This window comes from Atta colombica, unplaced genomic scaffold (genome assembly GCF_001594045.1).
Source record: "Atta colombica isolate Treedump-2 unplaced genomic scaffold, Acol1.0 scaffold198, whole genome shotgun sequence".
Taxonomy (NCBI): Eukaryota; Metazoa; Arthropoda; class Insecta; order Hymenoptera; family Formicidae; genus Atta; species Atta colombica.
This window is the reverse complement of record NW_017259291.1, coordinates 1,330,097-1,345,958: the sequence shown is the minus strand read 5'-3', so window position 1 is coordinate 1,345,958 and position 15,862 is coordinate 1,330,097. Positions and strand designations below refer to the sequence as shown.

The 15,862-nt window shown below is 28.4% G+C and overlaps 3 protein-coding genes across 4 annotated transcripts; 1 reads left to right on the top strand and 2 right to left on the bottom strand.

The window, feature by feature from the left end:
• Positions 1-2,855: 2,855 nt before the first annotated feature.
• Positions 2,856-5,053, bottom strand: LOC108686958 (protein phosphatase 1H). The gene is made up of 6 exons (XM_018192491.1): positions 4,777-5,053; positions 4,397-4,654; positions 4,095-4,312; positions 3,575-3,845; positions 3,214-3,473; positions 2,856-3,141 (listed from the first exon to the last, which is right to left on the bottom strand). Exons 1-6 carry the CDS (start codon positions 5,032-5,034, stop codon positions 2,856-2,858), a joined length of 1,551 nt encoding a protein of 516 aa, XP_018047980.1. The 5' UTR covers positions 5,035-5,053.
• Positions 5,054-5,971: 918 nt separating this feature from the next.
• On the top strand, positions 5,972-8,310 carry LOC108686860. The gene is made up of 4 exons (XM_018192356.1): positions 5,972-6,007; positions 6,114-6,293; positions 6,383-6,518; positions 6,605-8,310. The coding sequence occupies exons 1-4, from the start codon at positions 5,972-5,974 to the stop codon at positions 8,272-8,274; spliced, it is 2,022 nt and encodes a 673-aa protein (XP_018047845.1). The 3' UTR covers positions 8,275-8,310.
• A 313-nt stretch (positions 8,311-8,623) lies between these two features.
• Positions 8,624-13,699, bottom strand: LOC108686971. 2 transcript variants are annotated; one of them, XM_018192505.1, is made up of 6 exons: positions 13,617-13,699; positions 9,959-10,030; positions 9,574-9,646; positions 9,276-9,415; positions 9,045-9,156; positions 8,624-8,954 (listed from the first exon to the last, which is right to left on the bottom strand). In XM_018192505.1, the coding sequence occupies exons 2-6, from the start codon at positions 9,973-9,975 to the stop codon at positions 8,676-8,678; spliced, it is 621 nt and encodes a 206-aa protein (XP_018047994.1). In that variant the 5' UTR covers positions 9,976-10,030; positions 13,617-13,699; the 3' UTR covers positions 8,624-8,675. The 2 variants fall into 2 exon arrangements, with proteins under 2 accessions (XP_018047994.1, XP_018047995.1); XM_018192506.1 differs by lacking the exon at positions 13,617-13,699 and adding an exon at positions 10,384-10,430.
• Positions 13,700-15,862: the final 2,163 nt, after the last annotated feature.

Sequence of the window (15,862 nt, the reverse complement as noted above, 5' to 3'; positions counted from 1 at the left end):
TATAACATTCTATTGTATCGTATTGCTATTTTTATCACTTCGCATTGTGTTTAGGGTTTTATCTTTTCTCGAGAAATACATACTCTGTATTAAAAGGAGCATATTTTAAGAGTTGAAATTGTGATTATGTGTCTCTATTAAACTTAACTTTTTCAACTATAAATTAATGGGAATAATTGGATGTAATTACTCGTGATTTTTTTCGCGTTTTTTAAAAATGATATTACGAGTATGTATTTAGAACTTTAACTTTCGAAGTTTGTGCGATTATAATACATCAGCATTAGCCAGAAAACGAGATAAAAAGTATTTAATTCTCGTCGTTAACTTTAATCATTTTATTTCATTAGATTGTCTCGCGTTGTGTCGTCTCGAATCATAACGACATCGTAGATGCACGCAATCGCATCACGCGCGACGCAACGTATGAAAGTTTTCGTAGCGCGATTCGGTGTTTATTATTCTCGCTCTGTATCTTATTATTACAAATTTTATTCATTAAAGAGTTTTTCATTGACAGAATTAGTGCGCGCATTAAAGCTGTTGTACATTCTTCTAATTAAAATGTAAAAGTGAAATATCTCAATTGATAAAGTGCCTTATGTATATTTTATCAAATAGCACAATAAAATGTATTGAATATTTTGCGATTTAATTCGTTTCTAAATTTCTATTAAACGTACATCTTATTTATGTCGATTTGTGTACAACGGTTTTAAAGTGTACTGAATGCGCATTAGTTCTAGCAAAAATGCTAAGACAAAAAATGCTAAGAATGCTATTATAACAAGTGTGAGTTTTTATCGGGAGTGCCGGTTAAGGTAATATTTTATTTGTGTGTTTTTATCGTACAAAAAATTTTTCAAGCCAGTTAATTGATTAGGAGTGGAGAAATTCTTTGTTCTGTACATATTTGTCGTACGACAAAAACGCACAAATGAAATAGTATCCTTACAATTACCGGAATGTTTTAATCGTGACAGGTCCTCGGAAATAATGCCATTTCACAGATAATAATCGACGCAGCACCGGAGTTCAAAGATGGTTCAGTTTCAGTGAATACAAATTTCAACATTACTTGCGAAAATAATTTGTTTGTGCAAAAAAATGGAAAATGGTATACATAAAAAATAAGTTATAAGAAAGTTAAATCATCGTCATATGAAATGTGTCTTGTAAAGTATCTTTCAAGATTACTGAAGTCAAAGTAAATAAACATATAATAGAGATATTCGTATATTTATTTAATATAATATAGCTACAATTGTGTAATACATAATGTTCTCTCATCTAATAATAAAATCTAATTATTATCATGGTTACTGCGAAAAGATAGCAATGCTTCTTTTATGTACAATTTTTTACACACATCACATATCATACTTACAATTTTATCTGTTAACTCTCTAATATACAACGTGCAAAACATTCCTAATATTCCTAATGATTGGAAATAATATCGATATAATAATAAATCAATACAATAAAGAGAATTGATTAACTATTTATTTAAAATTTATTCATTTTTAATGCAGCAGTCTCAGTTTTAATTTATATATATATATATATATATACACACACACACACACATACACAGATCACGCGTGTGCGCGCGCACACACGTTCGTAGTCATAAAGTTAATGTTTTTTTTTAACTTAAAGCTATAAAAATGAAATGTTATAATACGTTCAAAATATTGAATGGTAACATATGTTTGCCTCAAAAGCAATATAAAAATATTGTGGTATCTTTTAATATTACATTGGTTGCTTTTCAATTGTTAATCACAATTAACACAAACATACACAGGAATGCACAAAATACAGCATTGTGCATAATTCACTTGGACAGAATGTGTAACACTATGCACGGTTTCAGATAGTTAGATTAAATGTAGCTTTTTTGACTTGTGTTGAATGAAAAAAGCCAAAATATTGTCTACCTAACATCCTCCAACCTCATTTATAGCTGCCGTAATTAGTAATATATATGCAATTGTCACTAGACAATCCAAGTTTATAGCGAATTTGATATTAAACTAGATTAGTCTATTCTAAAAGTTTTATATGAAATTAGCAAAGTTAAATGTAAAAGCTGTATATGAATATTTTGAACAATTTAATGTCCAATAATGATGTCACATTATTTAATAGAACATACATGCATTATTTAATTATCAAAGTTGATTATTTTTATTATAATGCCACCTTAAATACTTTATAAAAAGCAATCTTTAATGTATACTAATCCAGCAGTGTGAGTGAAATTCACCACTGTACAGTTAACTCTTGGATTGAGTATGAATGTGTAGTGTTATGTTGATGATTACAGCAATTGGAACACAATTTGTGTTATTATATGCAACGAAAGTGTCCTAGTGATTTTACAATTGAAAAGCATCCATTGTGTACAGTCTATATGCGCACAATGTTACATTGTATGCAGTCTATACTAGTTACTTATTAACAATCACACAGTAACAATCTAGAAATTAATGCTTATATATATGAGGTGCTTATACATGATCACATATATTCGGAATATTGTAGATATTTCATGTTGTATAAAATAATGTCACAGTGGAATGTTTACTTAAATAATAAGAACATAGCTATTTGTAGTTAACATATATACGTGGCAGTATACAATAATTTAATATTTTGCGAATCAAGGAGAATATACGGCAACTGTGCACTTGAATATCGCTAATTATTCTACAGTAAAATAAAAATCATCATGAATATCGACAAATCATTATAATAATGCAAATAAATGTAATTCGTTAGCTGCATATGAATAATAACATTGTTATTAATGCTCGCAGAGCATTTGATCAGATTACCGTAATGATGCATTATGAGGGATTATCAGTGGATCTGTTAGAGATAGGATAATCGAAGCACATTGTTGCTAGTGAATCCGCAGCATATTTTCGTTCTTGCTGTGTTGTTTTTAGCCACTGTTTATGCTCGCATAAGTATGGATATAAAGGTACTACTAACACACTAATATCGTCCACCGAAGCTATAGGTGAGGATTTTTCGTCCGAATCATTAGGATTTTCCGGTTTTCCCATCCAAACTCTACCGATTAATCGACCTCTTGCTGCTTGCACCAATTCTTGAGCACCCATCGTGAGTCTGAAAACCAATAGATACATTATAGTTTATTGTAGTTAAATTAACTTTTGCGTATATATTTTGCGATGATACCTATATTCTAATGATGGAGTATCAGGTGCAAGAGTCTTTCTAAGTATTGCTGCCGCTGTTTTATCTGATACTACATCCCAAAGTCCGTCCGTGGCGACAATAATACAATCTCGTTCGGTGAGATCGCAACTGTCCAGATCCAAAGATTGTACTTCAGGTTGTGATGATAGGAATGGTTTAATATTAACACCGGTATTTGCTGCTTTCAAACCATGATCTCCAAAGCCTCTAGTCACACCTATCGTTCCCATTACTCTGCTCTGTATGTTATAAATAATTAATTTATATATATCTATATCATAAACAAGAGAGCATTTTTATATAAAATTATAAATTATTGCTGAGATATATGACAATGTACCCTTTTTCCATGACCTGAAATGAGCGGTAGTTTTAAATCTGGATGTGTTAAAGTTTTATATGCCCAACCTGTCATAAAAGGTTCTCTATATAAAACCAAAGATCCCAATTCCTTTTGCAACGGTCTTTTTCTAAACTCCAACGGAGTAAAATGACCTTTGAGCAACTCATTACTTCTTAAAAAACCTAGAGCTCTAACACGATTTGATTCAGAATCTGGAGTATGATCTCTAGTAAGAGCACGTTGTTCCTCTCCCAAAACTAATACGGCCCTGTAATCATTTAGAAACAATTACATAAATATTTAATCTATCACACAATATACTATTCAGGAAACACTAACTAAGAATACTGTTAGTTATAATTTTCCACAAGCGTTTTTTAATAATTATAACACTTAATAATTGTATTATTCAATTGGGAATTATAACTAACTGTTGCTGTTGATGTTTTGCTGAGTATATGTATACATACATAAATTATAATATACATATTATATTATACATATATAAATTACATACCTTGAATCACCAGCTCCTGCCGCATAAATTCTTCCATTAAGAAATAAAATTGTAATAGCGGTACAACCACCACCACCATTTTGAGCTTGCATCTCCACCATTTGATCCATTTGTCTATATGCTAATTCTATAGCACCTGTCACTAGATCTCTACCCTTTATCAGTTCATTTTCATCTTCATTTAATAACATGTTGCCTGGTATAGCCAGTAACCTTTCCTATTTTTAAATATTAATATGAATATCTTACATAATGTACATATGAATTATTTTGACAATAATTTTTTCAAAGATAGCACACACAAGGATTATCCTGTGTAGATGTAATCTTGCTGTAAGAGCCACTTGATATCCTGCATGTCCATCAAACATTGAAAACATGACATAAGGCAATGTAACATTAACATCTAATAATTTCAAATCTCCACGTGTTGCTGAAGCTTGATCCTCATTCCAAGTACTCTTTCCAGCGTTTATACATTCTGCATAGCCAGCACACCACGGCAAACGGCTAAGATCTCTTGGAACTATTATAGGTCTTACTCTGTGATCTGCACTCACCTATTAATAAACAAAAATAAACAATCATTCATTTAATACAAATATCATTATAATCATATTATAAGAGTTAAAAAATACATAAATCAATTTGTTATATAATTCATATAAGGATTCGGAAATACCTGCGTTTCCTCAGCTGTCAAGCCTAGAAAACTTGGACGGCTATAAGGTTTATTTTCAACTTCTACCACATAATTAGAATTAATATAGTCTGTCATCATATCATTGTCTGAATCATTAGGGTACTGTAGGCCAAGCTCGCTTGCGCCTACAGCATTCATTAATACTGACTTAAAGCGATTCAACATTTTTGTTCCTTGAGTTACACAGGTGCTAGGCAAAGATATGTGACTGGTACTAAACTTGACAAATAGTATCATAAATACTCAATCAGCATAATTATCAAAGTTTCATAAATATTTGTGTCTGCACTGAGATAACGATATGTGATATATGATAATTTTCAAAACTGATTAATTTTTAACTGGAAACTTGATTATCTGTCAAATGCCTGTCAAAGACAAATGCTTCCATTATAAAAATCCATTTAAAATAGAATTTCTCTATTTTATCATGAAACATTTTAATTTCTTTAATACGGTAGTACTTACTGTGAGCGAGCATTCAGCAATTATACTTAATTAATATCATTTTGTTGACAAATAGTTGTCAACGGTACAGGTTATATTGTATTATGTTGCATTGAAATGTGACAGAGCGTTGGCACGTTCATTTAGTGACATCTATACGATGCCCTTAGTAAATCTTTATCGGATTGCGATGATGTCGTTGTCGAATGCACCAAATGATGGCGCATCCCGTTTAAATCGCTGTCACATCTGTCACAATTCGTTGTAAACAATGGACAAGAATTGCTAGTAATGCGAATTATAATTGTTACAAGAAATAAGCTATACTATTTACGTTGTATCTAATAAATAAAGTAAGTATTATATGTAATTATAAATGGTGACAAGTGAAATTTCTATTAGTTTTGTTTTTATACAGCGACAAGAATAACCTAGAAATAGGTTAGGTTATTATTGATTCGATCTTTTATTAAATTTACTTTTAATTGTATTTTTTATAGAATTTTCCATGTAATTTTCCTTTTTAGTTTCTTTTTTACATGTAGATTTATTTTTTAACAAAAAATGTAAGATAATGTAACAGGATTGTGTGAAGTATCTATTAATCTATATATTTTTCAGATAAAAATATTAGAAGAGGGAATTGTTTTACAAGTTAAAGTAATTTATTTCAATATTCATTGATATTTATTCAGATTAAAGCAATTATTTCTTAAATGATATAAAGATGTCTAAAAATAAAAATAGCATAGGCAACAATAAGGTATTTATCATTAATTATATATTTATAGAACATTTTGCTTTTAATTATGAAAATATTACAAAAGGATTTTTAGTGCACATTATTTTAAAGATAATTTTATTGTTAGGAATACAGCAGTGCATCTTCTTACACATCTTCGTCGTTATCGTCAGACGAAGAAGAGATTGATGCAAGAGATTTAAAACCAATTAGAGAATATTTGTCTGATCGTAAAATACTAGCTCGACAACTTTTTAAATCTGTTAAGCCAGAAAAGATTCGTCTCATGCTACCACAAGTTCTTAAAGTGAGTTATGAAATATTTAAGCTAATAATAGTTATACGAAAATATTCTTTTAAACACAAATAGTATATATATATATTATTCTTATACAGCATATGGATTTAAGTGAACTTGAAGAATGGTGTGAAAGTGAGTTAAATGGTATGTCTAAAGCTCGAATATTATCTATATTAAATGGCAAACCTATGTTGGAGTCCTCAGACACAAATGAAGATTCTGATGATTCAGGTATATAAATAAAAATACTAGATATTTTTAATATAGAATGTAAGTTTTATGAAATAAACTGCTCATTTATAATTTCCTCTTAATAGGCCCTTCCTTAGAAATCATTTCCGATACAGAGGAATGGTTAACCGATGATGATTCGTCTAAAAAGGAGAATGGTACGAAAGGAAAATTAAAAAAAGATAAAACAAAAATTAAAGGAAAAGCGCCAGTTAATAAGAAAAGTAATGTAAATAAACCTAATGTTAAAATAAAATCTAACATTAAAAGCGAAAGTAATGATAAAATTGAAAAAGTTAAAATTAAAAGGGAAGATGATAAGGATAAAGGAAAAGAAGGAGACAGCTTGTTAGATTTATTAGAACTAGAAATGCGAGCTCGCGCAATAAGAGCTTTGATACGAAAAGAGGAAGACATAATTCCTTCTAACTTATCACAAACAAATGATACTCAAGCAATAGAAAATAACATTAGCATAGATGACAAAGCGAAAGAGAATTGTCGCAAGCAATTAGAAAGAATTATTAGTTCTCAACAAAATATTAAAGGCGAAGATGAAGATGTTGTTTTAGTAATTCCTAACCCTGCTCCAGTTGTTGAGTTATTGTCTAGTGATAGTGATAGGGAAGAAACACAAGTGAATAAAGAATTGCAAAATGCCGGAAAATCTGTGAATAATTTAGGTGAAAATTCTATCAAAACCAATTCACAAGATTTGAAGGAAAGAAAAGAAAATGAAGGAATAATAGAGATACATAGTACAAATATTTTAACTAAAACACATCTAATTAATACAAGTGAAGTAATAATGCCCGAAAGAAATGTAGATATAAAAAACAATATATTATCAATATCAATTTCTGCAGATAATGTTGCTGAGAGACGGAAAAAGTCGAAGAAAAAGTCACGTGGAAAATTACAACTTGCTTCTATTATTACAAACTCTTCAGAGTCAACACAAATTAACGTTACTGAGATTAATGAGGAATCAAGTGATAAAAGTGTTAAATCGAAATTAAATCCTTCTGATGAAAATGAAATTATCATTGAAGAAGTAGATGAGATAAAACAGAAAATAACAGAAGAAAGTAAAGTTGAAGAAGAGAGATCAACAGATATAGATGATATTGATTTGGATGATTACTGTGAAGTCATGGAAATAGACAATAGTGATGAAGATAAAAGTCAAGATAAAATTGTCTCTTCTCAGCAAGAAAATGAGCAATTTGTATCCAAAACTATTTTGTCAAAATCGGATTCAACAGAAACTTGGGCTTCACGTTATTATCAGACTGACGATGTTCAAAATGTAATAAAAGAATCGAAAATACAGTCTGAGATTCGGAAACGTTTGCGGGAACGTCAAAGATTATCTAAGCTGAATAAATCACCAAACTTATCTGTACAGCCATCGACTACGGATGCAACTGTTACATTTGAAACAGCTCCAACAGGATCAGTGGAGGAATATTTAGCTTTGAAGCGTGCAATGAGTACAAATAATAGTGACAGTGATAATACTACCATGGAAATACAATGTACTAGTAACATTAATAACGATATCATGCAAGATAATAATCCTGTAGTTATTAATTCTAACAGTGATATTGAAACAAAAGAAATTTTAGAGCAAGATGAAAATAATTCTTCCCACGAATGTACAGATAATGTACAAAAAGCTGCAATTTCCGAAGCTGTTATTGTCAAACCGGCAGAAATAATTGCTGATACAAATAACGATGCACAATCTAATTGAATCCATTCAAGTTTCTTCAATTAACATATAAAATAAATGCGCATTTTTAAACAGATTTTTCAAAAATTATACAGATAAGTATTATATATATTATATGCATATTGCTGTACAAAATGATATTTGAGAATAATAGAATTTTTAGATATATTTTTGGTTTATTACATAATTACTTTGCTACATATTACAATAAAAATTCAAAATCATTATTTAAGAAGTGTTGATATTTTATAAATATTCTAACAATGATTTATAACAAATAAAAAGCGGTACAATTAAGTAATATATGTTAAATTTATGTACTATATAATGGGATTTTTTAAAACCTATACTTATCGCATCATTACTGAAAGATTGTTAATTCATTTTGCGTGATTATAATTGAAAAACTTCATTATTATAAATTACAAATAAAATTTAATTTGCTCTTTAACAAAATTACCGATTATAACTTCGATCACATTGTACAATTCAGTATTTAATGAAGGCCATTGATTAGTTATGATATTCATTAAACCATTAATTAGACCAGTCATGTTTACAGTGATTTGACCACGTTTTATTTGGAAATTCTCCAAACTCATGTTGTATTCTTCATTATCAACATTTAGTTTCGCCGCTATTCCTAATCTATTAATAGTTGCGAATATGTTGCCTTTAAAGATGATTGAGCCAATTATAAGCTGTACATTAAATATTAATATTAAAAAAAAGTTGAATGTTTTTATGCTAATATTTTGTAATTTTAATATCTAGTAATTTATAAATCTAACCTCATAATTACACTTTAATTGAAGTTTGGAAAATCCAAAGTTAGCTCTTATACTTTTTGTCTGTCCTGTAAATATAGTTGCATTTCCCATTCTTTTCAAACTTGACAAATCTCTGAAAAGTTAATTATTTTGCTGAAATAGATAATTCAATAAAAATATTGTACAAAAAATTGTACATTCATTTTCTCAATTGTGACTCGATCATACGTATAATGTTGTAGTAGTGCTGACCTTAAAATTCCATTACTTATTTTAAAATAACCTCCTAATATCTCTAAATCAGGAATGACAATTATAGATTTTCCGTTCTTCCTAATGTAGTCGTTCGCTTTTTTGATAAGATAGTCCACGGGCATGTTTATGTTATAAACCTGCACATAAAAATTTAGATTACTAGGATTGAAATATAATTTATAAATAAGAAAGTTAATAAGATTACGTCAATTCTTAGATTATTAGGACGAATAATATGATATTTATTATATCTACATTTGATATTTTGAAGTTGCTCTTCATTTATTGTTCTTACCTTATAAAGAAGCTGATTCTTCGCATGAGATTGAATACATTGAATAATAGCCTCTTTTGCAGGCTTTGATGTGCTAAAAGAAAATATGTTTAGTAAAAAACAAAAATTTATTGTATAAATTAAAAATGCCTAAAAGAATATGATTTTATGAAATCTAATTATTACTAAATATTGTATATTGTTTATTAGATTCATACGTCTCAGTGCTTATATATCGATCAACAATTGAAATCTTATATATTTTTAGCCGTTTTTAATTTTAGAATAAATTTTTCTTTATTTTAATTCTTTTTTTTAATCTAACATATAGATCTTATTCTATAAAAATATCTTAGTATTTTATTACCGTAATAAAATTTAATAAAAAGTTTCAAAAGTGTCTTACCTATCTCTTGTATTCATTATTAAAAATAAACGACAATTTTTGATTGGACTGTATAATTCTCTTGCTTAGTTTCTGTAACGATGGAAAGGCGAAGATAATAATTATTGGATGAGTGAATTATAATTATTTTACAAAACGAATAATTGCGTTCTTTTTCTTCCTATTTGTTGTTATTTAAACAATTATAGAGCGCCAACTTATTTGGAGCATATCAATTTTTTAAAATGATACTATTAGTTAAGAAAGTTTTTCAGATGAAAAATACTGTTGGGTCACCGGATGTTCAGATAGACATATATCTAAAAAAATATAATCTTTTGTGCGTGCGTGCGTGCGTGTGTGTGTGTGTGTGTGTGTGTGTGTGTGTGTGTGTGTGTGTGTGTGTGTGTGTGTGTGTGTGTGTGTGTGTGTATGTAATTACTGACCTGGATATTGCAGGGTAAATAACAGTAGAGTAATAAATTGATTGATGTATATTAAATGTATATTAAATTAATTATAATTTGATCAATTCAAACAATTCAACAATTACAAAAATATATAAATAAGGACTCTTAATCTTAAAAACAATAATTAAAAATTCAGAACAAGGCTGAGAGTCTAACGTTGATGTAAGTACAAAAAGTTAGAAGATTCAGATATATAAAGTTAGAATAGGCAGGTATCTTAATAACCGCAGATAAGGGAATCAAGTTGTCGTTTCCTTATCACTTTATAACATTCAATTTCAAACAACATGTCAACAACAAACAAGATGAATTGATATTAATTTGAGGAACGACTTGTTTTAATTTGTATCTTATGAAAATTGTAAATCAATGTTTGTGAATTTCTTTTTTTTCTGTATTGATTATTGCATTTCTGTCAATCTGTGACTTACTTTTAACAATGTATCATATTTCTATTTTTTCGCTGAAGATGACTCCAAAGTGAACTGAAACATTCGAATAAATAAAAATAATCGTCACTTGAGTATTATCTGCATTTCCTAACTCTTCGCTCTTACATCAGCGTTAGACTCTCATTAGCTTTCTGAATTTCTAATTATTGTTTTTAATCAATTTAATCAGAAATTTACATATATGTCGACAGAATTAATTTCTACTTTGTTATTAATTTTTCTATTGGAAATTTCAATCTTTATCATAATTAAATAAATAGTTGCTTATTAATATAATATTCAGTATTAAGGTTATAATACAGTTTATCTGATAATATCAATAAAAAATAAATAAAAATAAAAAGATCAAATTTTTGGAATAATTAATATTTGCAGAAATTTAAATTGATGATTTTGCGTGTAGTTCTTACTTAATTTAACATTTGAATCGATTCCTACTGGATTAATTATTATTTTCTGAATTTTGTGAAGGTCGAAGACAACATTCACTAAGTTCATTTCGGGGAAGAGAAAATTCTGATGTGTGGGTTGTACCTGATTAATAATAATTCGGCACTATAAACAACATGTTCGTTTTGAATTATTTGGACCGTGAAACTATCCGGTTGACTACATATTGAAATACAAACCTTCGGGTCATAATAACAATTTTTACAGTTAATCATGTGGAACCGTTCATATTGACGTCATGTAACAAGAATCTTTGAGCGACAGTATACATTAGATATATCTACAGTCGTTTTATATATAATTTTGATCATTTGTCCTAACTGTCCCGTGGTGAGGTAAGATAATTAGAACAGCCCTCACCTTCCAGCTATTTGTCACGTTACGTTGGTTGAAAAGAAACATTATTTTTACGTTATTGCATTTAAAACGAAATTATCATGATATGACAATCCTAACTTGAGAACTTATATCTTACAACAAAGTTTTATTCCCAAGCGGATGCAAAGCATCTTTTTCCAGTTTGCATCAAAATTTGTATGTATCATTAAATCTTGAATTAAATGTTTTTTTTTTATTATTTCTAATAAGAGATCTGCTTTTTAAATTATGAATAACTTTTAACTTTATATTATTTCGATAACCTTTTTACGGGTTTTATTATTTTTCAGAGAAGCATTTACGAAAGAATATATTGCATATAATGTCGTTGCATTGTAAAAAAAGTATGTAAATTGTATGTTATATTAATAATATGTATAAAAATTATATAATTTAAATATGTATTGTTTATATTGAAAATATCTAAACTAGTACGATTTTATAAAAATGGATATTTTTATCTCTAATTATAAATATATATTGAATTGTATATATCAATATCAGGCAGAAAGTTATACAATAATAAAATATTTTACAGTTTTTGCACGGAGAAAAATAATTTGCTGGCAGAGTAAAGTAATTTTATGCTACTATATTATAGTAAAATTTATTAGTTACTATGTGGACAGCAAAGAGATTTATTAAAAGTACTGATTGCTATTTGCTGGATATAATTTAGCTAAAACTATAAATTATTTTGCTGTAAGAATAAATGAAATTTTATTTAATCAACTAATCTTTTTTGTTACATTATTAATACAATTTGCTACAAAAGCAAAGCTTTTGAAAAATTAGCAAGCACTGATTTTTTTTTATTAAAATTAACTCTTACCGCACAAGGTCGAGTCACTAGTGACCGAACGATTTCTGTCCGTGCAAGAGTCTTTCGATTATATAAATTAAACATATTTTATTATTTTCCAAAATGAAGTTTCAAATTTATTCTAGAAAGTTGAAAGTATGTTAATGAATTTTTAGAGATTTTTTTAACTATTCTGAATAAAAAAAACGAATGGATTCTAGTGATCCAGTTTGTATGGAACACCAAATTGTATGGAACACCAATTGTATTATAAAAGTTAATAGATTTGTTTAGTACATCTCTCAATCATGTTTGTTGCTAATCGAGAGATGTATTAAAAAGATGTATTAATTTTGAAATAATTTCGTCAGGCATTCCTCAATTGTCCTACAGATTTCGTATCATTATGAATACACGTTGACGTGAATAAAGTAACAGAAGTATATAATGAAGGAAAAATGAAAATAAATGCGATAAAATATTGAGAAGTAATTCGCAATAATACGTTTATGAATACAACGACGTTATAATAACAAAAGACTCCAGAAAGGAGACGAGAGTCATTTAAGAATACACTGAGTACAAGGCGCATCTTAACAAATCAAGTTTTGCTGTAATAACACAATCGATTACAATAACAAATTTCTTTTGCTGTCGTAATGGATTTGAATGAATAATAATAATTTTATTCCAATAGTAAAAAAATTCGCTAAGAACACATTATTTTGCTTTAACAGCAAATTAACTTTGGTTCTAAAGACAAATACACACAGCAAAATTTTTCTAGCTTAGCAACAAAACAGATTCTCTAATAACAAATAATTTTTAAAACTGATTGTATCAATTAAATTTTATCGCTACCATTACGAATATACAGTAGTAATTATAGGTTTGCTACAACAGTAAAATTATATTTCTCTGTGTAGATTTTAAAATTATCTGCTATAATTATTATAATTTTACATGTAATTTTTTTACAATATAAGCATTGCAAGTGATTTTATATTATTAAAGTTTATCAAATATTCGTAGTGGATCAAATAATAAATTGACTGAATTAATATATTTAATGTAATGAAAAATATAAATACAAAACATTTAATTATTTATAATATTTAATTACTTACGTCTTATTAATTGTCGTGTGTGGATTCTGATGTCGGCAACGGATACTGGCAGTATGGATACTGGCATCGTTTAATTGGAGTAAAAATACTTCACAATATATTATTAAACTGATAATATTGCTAATATTTATATGGAATATTGATAATAATATTGATATAATATTGATATCAAACAAATCAGATCAATTATTAAGAGAATTTATTGATTTCAATCTAATCTCGTATTTTTATTTACGTACGTGTACTAAGGTCCAATTCCATTACACAAAATTAACTTTAATTTCGGTTTAATTTACTGTTTACCTTTTCCTAATTCTCAGAATTAGAAAAGATAAAGAGTAAATTGATCCGAGATTGTTATTCTTACACACATATTAGTGGAATCTAAGTAATATGTGTGTAAGATTAACAATCTAATATAGCAAATTTCTTAATTTCTATTGTATATTGTATTTCATAGTGTCCATTCGTCTGTCTGCAAACTTTGTCGAAAAGAGCTTAATTTTTTCAAATTCCATTTTTGTAATAGATACACTACAAACTTTATAGTTTTACAAAGCTAAAATATCAAATCAGTTAAAGTGATTAAAGATCAATGCCAATAAGATTTTCAGTAATATAGGGCAAACTAAATGGCTTAACTTTTTCAAATTTTAATTTTTTGCTGCATTTTGTAATGTGTTGCAATTGTTTATTTTATCGTTTCATTATCTATCCTCGATATTAATGAACACTGATGTTGGGAAAAAGGGGAAGACCATTATAGCTGTGTAATATAATATTTTTATTATCTATTCTCAATGGTGATTCACTGATATCTCCGAGAAAAAAGGGAAGATTGTATAATATTATCGTTATCGATTGTTTACGTGTTTTTAAAACATTATTAATTATCACTTGAATTAATATATATTATTAATATATATGATTGTGTAAAAGATAAGATGAACATTAGATTATGGATAGATGATGATTTATTGCACCGCCGAATCTTATAATTCGATTAGTAAAATAGCCGTTTCACACATTGAAATTTGAACATGATTATAATGTAATAACATGCTTTCCCTTTCTTTATCGATCTTTGAAAGTAATTGTACTTTGAAAGAAATTTGTTACAAACAAAATTTGTTGTAAGAATACATACATATTCTTTTAATTTGCTTGTGCCATAATTTCTGTCAGGTGCGCATACGGAGTGGCACCTTTTAATTAAACCTTTTGAATAAGTTTAAGCGATCTTTCTCGTTGTTTCGCGACTCGACGGGAGGTTGCGGAAACGTACATATTAATCTGCATATCATCGCGCCCATCGCGATGTAATTTTAAACCGCGCTATTCTCCCCAAGTGCAACATTATATGGCAAAGTGGCTAACGTTACGGGAAACCGAGTCGTGACGGTGCAATTTCCTTCGCGTTTATATCCTAGATGAGGAACAAAAAGTCTCGCGGGAAAATCGCGTTCACGTGAGGTGGCCGGCAGAAGTAGTCCACGCGAAAGTCGATGCACTTTTACGCTGCGCTGGTAGTGATGTATAAGCGATCCTGTATGTACACGATCGAGGAAATGCAGAGTCAGTTGTAATGCGTAATCGTTACTGTACTGCGAACAGTGTGCTGTACAGTGTATAATATTATGACACCATCGTATATATCCTCCGGATCTTCTCTAGAATTTCAAAGTTACTTCATGATGACATAAATGAGGCAGAAAATGAGAAATCGACATAATGAGATGAAAAATATCATCAATATATTTTACTGTATAAGATAATGAACTTGTGCAGCGTTTATATTATATTTTTCTTTATTAAATTTTTTTCTTTTATTTTCTCGAATTAATTATATAGTTCATAACGAATAATAAGAACAGATTTTCTAATATCTTTAATTCTGTTCTTTGTTGTTATTTATTATTTTATTTATTTTTTTTATTTTATTTTCTCTTTTTTTTAATAATTAATTATTAAACGCGAGTTGTCACATTCACGTTTATATTTATATTTGTACATAGAGCGAAAAGAGATTAAATGGATAAATATCTGTGTTATTTTGTGAATGACGGATTTTTGATTTTGCCGATAACATAAGTTTCTTTGTTCTATCGCGTAACATGCAGTTTGTTACAGACGTTCTTCTTTTGATGAAAGTTAAATTTATAACTTTGCTGTAAATAATAAAGTTACTTTAATGATTAATTTAACCACACTTTTTACGATGTGCTTTATAAGAATTCTAGGAATTT